At 41.5% G+C, this 13570-nt stretch overlaps 1 protein-coding gene across 13 annotated transcripts in view; it reads left to right on the forward strand.

Moving 5' to 3' along the window:
- AKAP13 (A-kinase anchoring protein 13) overlaps positions 1-13570 on the forward strand; it is a 233549-nt gene that overhangs the window by 140128 nt on the left and 79851 nt on the right. The window contains exon 1 of one of the 13 annotated variants that reach the window (XM_039858442.1): positions 8646-9365. The exons of 11 other annotated variants lie outside the window; for them this stretch is intronic. In XM_039858442.1, the coding sequence (XP_039714376.1) occupies positions 9285-9365 (81 nt within the window). In that variant the 5' untranslated portion in view covers positions 8646-9284. Of the gene's footprint in view, positions 1-8645; positions 9366-13570 lie in introns of those variants that run through there. One more of the 13 variants, XM_039858443.1, reaches the window with a different exon arrangement.

Consider the following 13570-nt stretch of genomic DNA (forward strand, 5'->3'; position numbering starts at 1 on the left):
AACGATAGATACGGGGAGAACACCGCCATGTGAGTGCCTAAGGGTCTAAGACAGAGTGAAAAGGACAGAGTACGCAGAGAGCTGAATTAGGAAAGTGAGATTTGACAGGTGGGTTTTGGCTAAGGTCGGAGAGACAAGGTTCAGAATTCCAGAAACCACAATTGTTTGAAGAGCCAGGAAAATTGAGAGAAAGGAGAACCACGTTGTAATTGTGGAAACTCCAGAGACCAGCCTTGTACCTATCCGAAGGTGTAGCAGCACGTGAGATTGGGTAAGGATCCGAAGTGGAGTGGTATCCAGACGAGGGAAATTAGACTTGACGAGGCTGCAGACTTCTGTGCAGTCTTCCTGAATCACAGCACGAACCATTCCACGTCTCTGCTCAGATGTCCTTGCTGGCTTCCAGTGGCCTCTGAACAGGGTCCAGACTTTTTAGCATGAAATCATATGCTTTTATAATCTAGATTGTTAGTGCTTTTCCATGCTGATGCTATGGCACTTCCATACAGGAATTTGATTCATATAATTAGACAGTCTGCTAGTCCTCTGCCACATCTGCCACTCATCACATCTGTACCTTCACTCACACTCTTTATAGGCAGTGCCCACCTCCTCTCTCCCTTCTTCTCCTTCTGTTAAACCACCATCTTTATAAAACTTTTCAGCCTAATCAGTTCAGCCAGAGATCCTCGGTCCTTTGCTGAAATTCCGCATTTCATTTGTTCTACCCATGCTGTTTCATATTTCAGGCCATTACCCCTGCTTTGTTTCCTCGAGGTCTCCAAAATGTCTCATCCATCCTTAACATCTCTCGCAACACCTTTCAGAGCACCATAACCAGGGCAGACATTTACATGTTTGTCGAATAGATAAATAAATTTGGCTAATATTCACAATTTGGCTACTAATTGACCACGTCATGCTGGTAATGACAAAATCGCATTAGGACATTCTGGTCAGTAAATGTCAGCGTGGTTTTCCTTGACCTCATAGCCTTTGTTTTATAGAAAGAGGTTTGATCTTATTTCCACAGATGATCACATGGAAAGGGAGTGTCTTACTTACTGGCTGTCCCTCCTTTGCATTTCCTTGCCAAAACACTGTCCACCCCGCTTCCCTCCTCCTCCAGCTATTGTAAAACCTGTATTCCTGACCAGGATAGCACTGTGTGTCTCAAGTGTTCTCTTCTGGTCTTGATAACAAGATCTCCTGGAAGGAACTGAAAGTATGCGAAAGGACAGGCGTATGTGTTGCCCAGAACTCACTTCGTGTTAACGGTCCTTTTTCTCTATGAACATTTCATTTTCTTCTCAGAAAGTTTTTTACAATCTAAAATATTTGTTGCCAGGTTATCAATATTCCAGCAACCGTTACATAAGGATCCAGTAAAGTACTTAATCTGAAGGCAAAAATGTCTTAAGAGACAGAACCTGAATTTTCCTCTGTGAAGTTAATTCCATATTTCGTCACTCTATTGCTAAGCCAGAACTGCCCTTACCAAGGCCCACCATTTACCATTTACCTAGCAAAATCTAGATCTCTTATTTGCTTGACCTTTTCACAGCATTTGGCACTGTTTACTATTCTTTCTTGGGAATACTTCTTTTAGTTTCCTTAATATCACATCTGTGTTGATTTCCAAATCTCTATACCCTCTCCCAGCCATCCTCCCGAACTCCAGACGAATACATCATTCGTCTGCACGGCTCTGCTGGGCTGTCTCTGATGCCTCAGCTTCAGCTGTGTCTAAAAGCAGACTCATCTTCGGATCTCTCCCTGCCTCTCACTTGTGCTCCCTCCCAGCGCTTACCTGGTTGCCTAGGGCGAAGCCTTGTCAAACCAAACGCTTCTTTTCCCTCATCCTTTCAGCCCCAGTCCCTGTTAGTGTTAAATATCTTTGACCCCTCAATTGTTGATTCTTCATCTATGCTTTCATCACCTGAATTCAAGCTACTGTCATCTCTCATCCAACTTCCGTAACAGCTTTGTGACTTAATTTCCCTGTGTCTAGTGTTACTTTTTCCTGTCTGTTGAGCATTCTCTAGAAAAAAAATCTGTTTTCGAAATGCAAAACCGATCATGCCTTTCCCTTGCTCACAACCCTTCAGTAGCTTTTTCTTATTGCAGTGATTCAGACTTCTGAATATGAGTCCATCTCTTTGTGCTCCTCGGGCCTCGTCTTTTGCCTCTTGCTCTTTCTTGCCTCTGGCCCTAAGCACCTGGTCTTCTGCCTGAACGTCTACAAAATCAGTCTCTCTCTACTTCTTCCCCGCCTCCCTACACACCATACACCCTTTACCTGGTTAGTTCCTGCTCACCCATCAGGTCCCGGAGTAGTCAGCTTCCTCAGCGGGCCTTTAGAGTGTGTTACATCTTGAGGCAAAATGTTCTTGTCGTGCTGTGATTGCTCTGTCCCAGCACTTCTCACGCATTATTCTATTTACGGTCTGTCTGAATTGCTCTTATATTCTCACTGCCAAGCATAGGTGTTCAGTGAATATTCGTCTAATGTTCATACTGTTTACTGAAAAGCTTGTGGAAGACTTAGGACAGTGACATGTGAAGTTATGTATGATCTCACAATATTATGAATTTTCCATGTGAAATTTCTTAGCTCTTCATTATATAAATTTGTCATTTTTAGCATTTTTAGCATTCCAGGTTTTTACAGCATTAATGTATTTTAAAGCCGCATTCTTTGGGAAAATTTGAAAATTCAGTTTAAAAAATTATGTTTGGAAAATATCTAGAACACTTTAAATATGTACAATTTATTGTATGCCAGTTATACTTCAGTAAAGCATCTTAAGTTACTTAAATGCTAAATAAAAACATGCTTTCAGAGTCTTAGATTACCATCTGAAATAGAAGTTATGACCAAGATTTTAGTCTGAATTCATGCATTTTGCACATGTAAAAATGTATATATTTATTGGAAAAATAGCCAAATGATACGAATGCATCGGAATCCACTCTTGAATAGTATAGTTTGTATTTTTAAGTATAAGAAAATGTGGAGGAGGGGGATGCTATTACTTAGTTATTTCACTGAACTAAAAGTTTGCATTCGTAGGCTTCATGAAGTTGATAAGACTTTTATATGTGACAAGAAATTTTCTCGTATGTTACAGTTATGAAGAAAAATGTTAGAGTAGCTTAGGGGGCAGCGGTCAGTGCTCTGTCTTATGTAATGCTGGGGTGGCGTTGGAAGATACAGAAGTCACAGTGAGTATGGTTTATTGCTGATCACATGAGACAGGCTTTTGGATTTGGTTTCGATAGACTGCATGACCACCCAGAGAAACGTTACCCCACAGTACACTGTGGGTGGTGTCTCATTTCTCTTTTTTGATAGGGTTACAAGATAGGTCCAATAGGAGAACACCATCTAGTATGTGTTAATTTCAACAAGAAATTGTACAGATTGTTCCGTTTTGTATAGAAGATGGAGAAATGTGAGTCAAAGTTCGATTGGCTTTGTAGCTGATGGTGGATGGACTAACATCCTTCCAGCGGTGGCTTTTAGCATCGTACTTCTGGGTCTGTTTTTAACCTTGCTCAGGTTTATAGATGACACAGAGTGTGCAGGAACAGCTGGCATTTCTGTGACAGAGTCTAGATTCAAGGTACTCTTTTTAGACTAAAATGATAACTTAAAACAAATGAGATAATTCAGCAGGGAAATTGTAAAGTGGGTTTTAAAATACAATCACAAGATTATGGTATGGAAGAAACCTGTTTTGACATAAGTCAAAGTGGAAAAAAGATATGGCAAGTGAGCTTATTTCACCATAAGCTAATATTCCTGTAATAGTGTGGTATTCATGTTCGGAAAGCCAGTTCGATCTTAATTGTCCCAGTGTGTGCAATTTCAGAGGATTTCACCTTGAGCGTCTACGTCACAAAAAGGACACTGACTGACGAGGCTTCAGTTGGGTGCCTGTTGCATGAGGAACAGTTATAGGAACCGTGACCCAGAAGAAAAGCTCTGGGGAGGGTGGTGAATTGCAAGGGTATCTTCAGATATTTGAAGTGCATGTTAGAAATATTTGCTCCAAAGAAAAATACTAGGACTAGTATACCTGTTCATTCTAAAGAAGACCTGGATAAGAACTGTCAGTATCCAGATATAGTTTAGTCCCTGTGTTGGATGTGTTCATTCTGATTTTTGTTAACATAATACTGCACGGAGAAGCTGTTAAACAGAAATGTCACGTATTAAAATGTTGAGAAAGAAGTTGAATGTGCTTCATTTAATGGCACACTTTCTAACTGTACTTCCTAAAATTAAGAACCGCTAGTCATTTTTATTGAAAAAATAACATCTCTTTCTATGCTTTGGCATTTGTGTAAAATCAAACTAAGAATATTGATGGTATGAGTGAAGAATTCTAAGTTTTCTTTCCTTAAATTTTAACTTACATTTTCTCCATAGTAGTTTCTTTTAATTTGGGTAATTCTCAAGTGGCAAAATAAGACGTGTAGTAGAAAGATTTACAGAACTGAGTTTAATGCAGACTTGTTTTATTAGCTGCATGACCTTAACACAACTGACTTAAACTCTGAATGCAACATTTCTGCATCTGTGGACAATAACATTTACCTTATAGTTTTTTATGAGGAATAAATGAAATTATACACATGGAAGCTCCTGACAATCAGGAACTCAGTAAATGTTGTTGCTATTAACAAACCTGGCCCCAGAAGACCTGTCCTAGAGATTGAACTCTGCTGTCACTTACTTTTTTTACTGAAGTTATGTTTCTGCTATCTCCCTTTCTTCCATCTTTTCTCCTTTTATTTCACCAAGCTGTTGGCAATTTTAGTAAAATTTAACATTTGTGGCCTTGTTCCATGAGACCTATTTCCTGTAAGGAGCACAAGTTTATGAAGAGACCTTTGTTTTTTCTGATATTCTTCCATCTTAATTTCTTCTTGCTGTTGGTACAGTTGTCAGTTTGCTGCTACCAGCTAAGATGCCTTTTGGCTTCATTTTGCAGAGGCGATAGAGGGTTAAAGCAAAGGTGCCGCCTGCCAGATTCGAAAAGGTTTCCTGGTTGATTGTCCTTTAGGCCTTCCTCTTCTCCTTTAGCTTTTTAAAACCTTGGAGCCTTCAAATCTGTGAATCAAAGAAATGCCAGGAACAGTCGTGCTTGAACACCTCAGCTGAAATTAAAAGCAAACCCCAGATGGAAACAGTGTTTTTGCAGCCATTGTAAATAATTATCTTCTTATACTCAAATACTCAAAAACATCTTATTTGAAGCGTTCTGTTATTCTAAGCAGACTGGGGTTTCTCTAGTGGAAGCTGATGTTTTATCTGTATTCTAGTAGATTTGGCCAACAAATGTGAACTCTGGATGAATCACTGTTTTTAAGTTAATGAAATCATAGGTTATTGAAAATCATTAACTGTGGTAGACCTCTCTTCATTTCATGTGTAAAGTGGAGGTGGCAAATATAATTACCCAAGAATATACTATATGTTTTCTACAAGAAGTTTTGAGAGAATTTCTCAATTTTCCTTTTCTTCTCTGAATCTACCTACATTCTATAAACTATAAGGCCTCTGATAAAGATTTCTTAGTCACAGACTGAGGATATCAGATCAAGAAGGAATTTCAGGTATGGTCTAGTGTCCAACACCTCTCATTTTTCAGTTTGGAAATGTAGGTCCAGGGAGTCAAACTAATTATCCCAGATTGCTTGGGAAGATAATGACACACCCAGGAATGGAAAGAAACCTTGATTTTTTTTAGCCTGCCACCTGAGTACCCTGCAGAGACTAAATTGATCATTGGTGAGTCACTTAGCCAGTGCCTAGTCACATGGTGCTACTTTGTTTACTGGCCTCTGGTGTTCCCTTTGTGTCTTGAGCATACCCGCTAGGTGGTATCCTAATTGAGAAACTTTATTATGGGATTTCAGGCAGGAATCTGCCCTAACTGGAACAAAATGGAGCCAAATAGAGTTCACCTGTTAAGAATGTTAAATAATTTGGGTAAGGTGTTAGATCTTGTAATGAAATAAATCAAGAGAAAATTGAATTCATGAACAGAAATGCTATAGTTAAATTATAATGCATGAAATATTTGTGTATGCCATTTGTGGAATCTTTAAGAACATATGTTGGGCCTGTGGCAGGAGTGAACCAAAAAGCTTCTGTTGAAGAATTTGGGACCCCTTGTGGAGGGAGAGTAGATGGAGGACACAGGGAGAAGGGAGATATAATTAATCTCATAAAAACTACTATTATAAGCTGTTGTCAATAATAAATAATGTTTTACTATAAGTTCTCAAAGGAAAGAGGAAATATTCTCGAAATGCAAAGTTGTAACTGTCAGCTCTAGTTTGAATATAAAATGATTGGTTGCGGTGTTTCAAAATCCTAACAGAATAACTTCAGTGGTTCCAGATGTTTTTAATAAAAACTTGGAATTGTCACATCAGCAGCAAAAGCACAGGACTGCAGATTCTGCGTTCTGTTGGGGAGTGCTGAGCAGATCCAGAGGGGAAAGCAAAACACACTGTTTTTTTTTCCCCACAAGAGCGTATGTTCCCTTCCCGGAGCATTTGTTTTCCAAGAAGGAACAGAGTAAGTAAGGGCGAGTCCACTTCGTTTTACTGTGTTCATGTGTGCATGAAGAGTAAGAAACCTCGATCTGCAGCCTGCAGCACAAAGCCAGCAGGTAGTCAGAAATCGAAAGGTTAATCTGTATGTCTCAAAAACAAGTAATCTGGGCCATTTCAGGCAATTAGATTACTTTGAAACAGATTCCTCTCTAATTATATAAACTTCTTGACACATGCCTTGTTGTTTACTTATTTTGTTTGCCTTCAGTGCAAGGCACAAAATATTTGCTAAATCAATATAGATTCTCTACGTTTAAGTCCATAGTTAGAGGAGGTTAGGTGTAGAAAGGCTTTATTATGATTAGAGCTTCTGAGCCCTAGGGAGATGCCTGGGAACCTTGGAATCCCGAAACATTTGATTCTCATTAAAACAGAAGGGAGCGGCAGTTGAGGAATAAACCATATTGAGGACAGAGGGGAGGCAGCTTTGTATTCATATGGGGAGAAAGGAGAGCTCTCAATTATAGCTTGGTGAAGGTTCATACAGAAAAGATAAACAAACTATCCATTTTTCCATACACTGAAGCCTATAGAATCTTTTGAGTTGTGCCTCAGACCACATAGTTCCAACGTATTTGTAAATTCCTGACCAGGTTCCCACCCTTTCGGTAAGCCTGAGCAAGAACTTTATTTTCAACTCTCTAACCTTTCTCTAATCATCTTGTTTCTACGTTTTTCCATTGTCACCCTAACAAGAACCACCCTCTGTTTCACTGCACAGGTTGGTGACATCACAGAGCCAGGGCTCACCAGGGGGCACGTGGGGAAGGGGAGGCCGTCCACCTCTGTGGGACAGTGAGGGCTGTGGCATCAGGCTTCCAGGGCTCACTGCTGTAACTGTGCTGCTCATAGAGGAGGAAAAGGCTTGCCTTCAAGCAGGACTGTCTGCATTTCTCTCCTTTGGGCTGGTTGGCAACTTGAATGCCTGGCCTGAGGGGATGGTGACTCATCAGACCTTCTATCTTCTTTTTATAGCTACTGAAAAACTTTATCACCAACTCTTTGCAATATTGACAAATTCAATTAGTAAATCTCCCTGCTCCTTATGTCATGGTGTTTGAGCCCCCTCATTGACAGTCCTGGTCCAGCCAAGCACTCCTCTGGCCACCTGAGGAAAATGTCAGCAGCCTAATGGCTCCTAGCAGGAGAAAATCTTTGTAATTTTTTTTCTTTCCCCACTCTTTCCCCGTTTTGCTTTCCTTGGTTCCTCTTCCTCTTTTCCCTCCCAAATTATTTTCGACCCAAGTGAGAGAATGTCTGAAGTGAGAGAATGAATTCTGGAATAGGCCTGGCCCGGGAGAATGTTCCCAAGGGTGGGGACTAAAGAGGTCTCAAAAAGTTTAAAAAAAAAAAAAAAAGGGCAAAAGAAGTAGCAGAGCCACATGCAAGGCTCAGTTAATGTGAATGGGAGCATCGAAAGGGAGGTCCCCGCCGGGTGACTCTTCTAGCCACTTCTGAATCCTAGAGACATCGCCCTGGCATACTTGGCTAACATTTTTCTCACGTTAAATCATTGGTTTGCATTTGGCAAGGAGAGGCAGTGTGTGCCTCCTGTAGTTTGTTTTCTGTGCGTGGTGGGATAGATAAGTGTGTTGTTACGGTGTTTAGGATGACCTTTCTCTTCCTTTATTATGGCCCTGACATCAAAGCACTCCTCGCATCTGAGAGAGCCTAACAGAGCCTCCTTCATAGGGGACAGTTGGACGAGGAGGAGGGAGCGGGATGGAAAAGGAAAAGGAGCCTTGTTTTTCTCTTCTTAGTTTGTGGGTGAATCATGTTTGCAATTAGGTTTGCAAGCCTCCTCGGCTGCTGGGGCTGCTGGTGCGGCACTGAAAGGCAAGTCATGACACTCTCGAGAGTGAGGGAGGGGGTTGGGGACTGTGGTAGGGCAGGGCCAGCGCCCTAGGAGAAGGGGGGGTTGCAGAGCAGGAGGCGGGCCTTTCTCCCTCCCTTTCCTCTGCTGTCTTACATGTTTTCAACTTAAATCAGAACCAAGCCCGACTGCCTGGTGTGCGAGACAGACTCCGAAGGCTCTTTACTTTATACAGAATCAACAAGCTTCTGCTTTTTTTTTTTCTTTTCCCTGTAAAGGAAAAATTGATAGTCCTTTATTCTTTTAAAGCAAGAACAGAATTTTATGGGAGAATTTTTTCACGTCACCGCTGTGGAATAGAGCTATCTTCCTTTTTTTTCCCTCTCTTTTCCTGACAAAGTACGTACTGGATTTTTATTGCCTGCTTGGTTTTTTCCCCACGCGCATCGGCCATTATGCTCAGTCAGTTCGTTCTTAGTTTTTCCACTGGAGTTATCGCCAGTGATGGAAATGGTGTGCGCTTCTCCTTCAGTCAAGATTTGCATAAAGTATAGCATCAGGAGGCATTTACTGTTTCTATTATGAATTATAAACTCATCATCCCAGTGCTCTGAAGTTGTCACAAAGTTCTCGGTCAGTTTAAGGAATTGGGTTCCTCTTGGTTTCCTTTTAATTCATTTTTGACCCTTTGAGGGTTTTATATAGAGAGGCGTCTGGAAGGCACAGACGCCCCCCGTGAGAGGTTTGGAACTCTGGACTTGCGGGACGCACTGCTCCCCCGAGTTAACGGCGGGCACATCTCCTGCATTTTGTCTCCTCTCTTCTGCTTTTGGACAAAATGTATGAACGGCACAAGAGGCGCTACAGTCTGTGTGACATCTCCAAGGTGGACAGGGCTGTGGACGTGGTGCTGCTGAAGGTAAGGAGCCACGCTCGGCACATTCTCAAGCTCTCAGGCTCTTTCTTCTCCTGAATTCAATGGCCGGGTCCCTGGCCGTCTGCCTTAGGAGAGAGGCTGAGAAGTATGTGTGGACGGTGTGCGGTGGGGGTCGGGTTGCTGATGTCAAGGTTCTTAAAGGGCTCTCTTGTGGGACCCGAGAATCAGCACCGAGTCACTTGCTACATGTCGTTTTACTTGCTTTAAAATTCATTCTTATACTCAGGAGAACATCCTACTCTTGAAAATTCATCTTCAGAGTTGCTCTTTCCTGCGATGTCTGCCCCTCTGTCCCTGTCATTGCCGTCTCCCTTCGCCCAGCTCCCGTCTGTCTGGGTATCTGTCTCTGTCGTCCTCTGACATGCCGCCTCTGTCCTTTAGTCTCTCTGTCTTTTGTCTGGGCCTTTTCTGTCTGTTGTTTCTGCTGTCTCTCACTGGCAACTTTTTAGGGGAAAGATACATTTCTTTCCTTTGGAAGGTCCTCCAATTAATCTGTTTATTAAAATGGCAAAGTAGCCCTTTTGGCTTGGCTTGACTGCTTTTCAGATCTAGCCTCAGGCTCTGTTGATAGCTGTATTTTTTTTTTCCCAGCATTAGTGGGTGTCTAAGCAGGATGGGGGTGGAGACTCTGGATAGCTAATTGCTCACAGAAGGCATCCTTGAATCTAAAATTAGTCAGGACTCCTCCAGCCGTAAGATGGGAGTCTGGGAATGTTGGATGACTCAAGGAGTACTTTTTGGAAGTTTAGCTTTCTGGCAAAAGCAGGGGAAATTGGAAGCCTACCAAGGGCCTCAAGAGATGCCAAATCAACCTCAGTACCTGAACGCCTGCGAGTGTGGAGCTGTGGGCGTCTAGGCAAAGTGATAATGTTCCGCCCTGGTCAAGGAAATAGTGGAGCTGTTTTATTGATTCGTTGATTCAATTTGTTACTTGCAATTCCCTCTTTTTTTTAATGGTCCATTGAGGCCAAGAAATGGGCTCAGAAGGCTAGACACACGAACCAGTAAAATACACATTGGACCAGGGACACAAGGAGTTGCGATTTGTGGTGGAGATTCAGCATCCCTCCATCATCGCTGTCAGATGGCCATTTGACTTGCCAGGCCTAGGCTGAGAGCAGTTGGTAACTTGGCATTTTGAACTTGTTCCAAGATATCATTGTTCATTTTAGTTTCTCTGAAAGGTGATTTCCTCTATGAAATCATGATGAAGTTTAAAAATTTTTGTTCTTTGGTATTTAGGGGAGAGCCTAGTTTTTAGGACCTTTACGTGCTTGATGCTTAATGATATTACATGTCCAGGAGGAAAAGGAAAAAGGAAGAGAGGGAAGGAGGATAGGAAATGTCAGTCTAGGTATCTTAAGGAATATAATATATTTAAAAAATGCTAAAATGTGTAGTACTTGATGGTTGGTCTGGATGCGAAAGCCTTTATGAGTGGAGCTAAGTCAGCGCAGGCGTGTTGGACTCGTGATGCTGTTTCAATTTAAAAAAAACACTGCTATGTACGTCATTTCATTTGAGACTTGTCAGGCAGCAACTCTCTCTCCCCGTTTTCATATGAAGGGTTTGAGGGTTGTCATCAGCCGTGGTGAGGCGTATGAAGGCCTTGAATGACAAAGATGTTAGTTTTTTTTTCCCCACAAAGCCAGACATTAAATAAAGTACGATTTATTACAAATGATTGGACAGAAATCGGCAGCATGTAGTATGGGAAATAACTGGAATATTTCTTTTAGTTAGAAGCTCTTTTTGGGGAGCTGAGATTTTATTAAAAACCAATCTCCAGAGGATAAAAATGTGCCATCTATACCAAGGGAAGGTGTCCTAGAAAGAACGAACAGCGGACACTGGGCCCTGAGAGCCATGGTGACAGGAGCATCCTGAGCAATCCGGTAGCGCCTGAGAAGAAGGCCGGAGGCAGAAGCGGGACCTAGCGAAGCAGGGCCTCGGCAGCTGCGGGGAGGAGCTTGCTTCGCTTGGATACGTTACTTCTCAGTTTACGTGTATGCGGGATCATTCTGGCGGTGTGGGAATCAGTTAGGTTGCCATTATGGTAGTCCAAGCATGATGAAATGGTTTTGTGGTCTGAATGGCAAGAAGTAGGTGGAATGAGATACAGGCATTTAATTTTTCCATTCCCAGTCTCATTTTACATATGGAAAAACAGTTTTGGATGTTCACTAAGTTTCCGAAGGGCTCCCAGCTCACACGTCATGGGATGCAACCCCCGATCCGATTGTTTTTCTTGCTTTTCTAGACCGCTTTGAGTTGACCAGTTCCTTTTTTTACATGAATATGTATATCACTTCTTATTTATATACACACATTTTTTTCTAAGACTTTTCATGTTGAAAGAAGTCTTAGAAGTTATCTCAGTCCCTTCTTTCCCACTGTAGGAATTTCTTCTATAACACTTTGGACAGGTGCATGATCTCTCATAATTTTAGTTTGTCACACAGTTTGTAACAGATTTTCCACACAATTCTTTTTATGAAATCATTCAGGGTGTTCTCCAGTTATCTTCCATTTTAAATTTCAGTATCCTTAATCATTGTTTTTTTAAAAAATGATATTGTGTATATATACACCTCAGGTCTCAAGTGGTCATGCGTATGTCCTCAATCCACTTTTATCTGTGGAAGTTGCTTGTTTATACTAAGGAGCTTGTAATTTTTCATCCGTTCACTAAATACATCTAAGAACTCAGAACAGTGTACCTAATTCATATCAAATGCTCAATAAGTATTTGTTAATTGAATTGATTTTTAATTAATCTTTTAAGATTTGTAAGTATGGATTCATGAGATCATGTTATATAAACTAATTGCAGTGATAGGTTGGTGTAAGATCACAGAGATGAAATATGACAGTAACCACAAAATTTAGGTTTTGAGTCTGACACTTTGGTGTTCCACATTTACAACTCCAGCCCCTTTTATTGGCATCCTAATAATCTACTGTGGATTGGCTTCCAAATCCCCATCCTGTGTTATGTACTCACACTTCGATTGGCTTGTTCTACATTCTGATATTCCCTTTGTCGGATCTGTGCAGTTGGTTTCATGGCGGCCCTTGCACATCAAGGCCTTACGATTCCCTAAGGCTGGGTACACTGGTCTTCATCCTTAGATCAGCTCTTGCTTTCAGTCATCAGTCGCCAGCATCCTTTTTTTCTAAAAACACATGAGTTGATAGTATTCCTGGTCACCCACCCCTCCACTGCCCGCCCAGTGTGCACGCACATACACACACACATCCCTTGTCTTCACTCTACGTCCTTCCCTTGCTTACCCTCCTCTGGTGCATATATGACTTTTGGCTCTTACGGTAAGGGGTTAGTTGCTGTGAATCACATGCTTAAGATGAGATATGGAAGAATTTTAAATGTTAGCAGAATCTCTTTGGTATCAACGTGCCTCTTTTTCTCAGCATCCTTCAAAAAGCTAGGATTGACCTTCCAAGAAGCGTAATGCACTTCAGTAGCCCACTCATGGTAAGCATCCCTGAGACGGTTCTAACACCAGAGGACAGCAGGTATCAGAAATTTACTGCAAAGCTAGCATACCAAAGAGAAAGGGGTCAGAATCTAGGCTTAACTGCTCATCGAAACTCATTTTAGTCTAGGGGCCATTTCTGTTTTACTAATTTTATAATTTTGGGTTATTTGGGAAAACATTGCCTGTTAATAAATAGTACCATGATTCCTCATGTTATTGATGATTTATTGAGAACATACTTTGTAGTGAGTAATTCAGCCTGTCGGATAGATGGTCAAAAGATTTGCAACCATGTTTCTGTGCAGTGAATGAATCCTCCCCATCTATGCTGTTGTCACAGGCCACCTGGGCTCATTAGCTGAGGCTCAGAAGTAATATTTGACTTTTAACTACACTGTTATTTTCCAGAGAAATGCATATCCTTTAAAAGTTTGCTTGCTCTAAGAGACTTCTGCAGGTATCACACAACAGACATAATGAGACTAAGGATTTAAGACATTTATACATATCTGCTCAGTTACAGTCTGATTCCCTGAAAAGACATTGACTCAAGTGTTGGCTTCCATGTCCGGATGGTGGGGTTTTGCTTCCTTTTGTTCAGCCTTGGAACTGTGGCTGGATCTCCTGAGACAGTTGCAGAGGAAGTAAATATGGGCAATGGCTGGGAAGGCTGGGTGTAACCATGAG

Source organism: Pteropus medius, unplaced genomic scaffold (assembly GCF_902729225.1).
Source record: "Pteropus medius unplaced genomic scaffold, Ma_sr-lr_union100, whole genome shotgun sequence".
NCBI lineage: Eukaryota > Metazoa > Chordata > Mammalia > Chiroptera > Pteropodidae > Pteropus > Pteropus medius.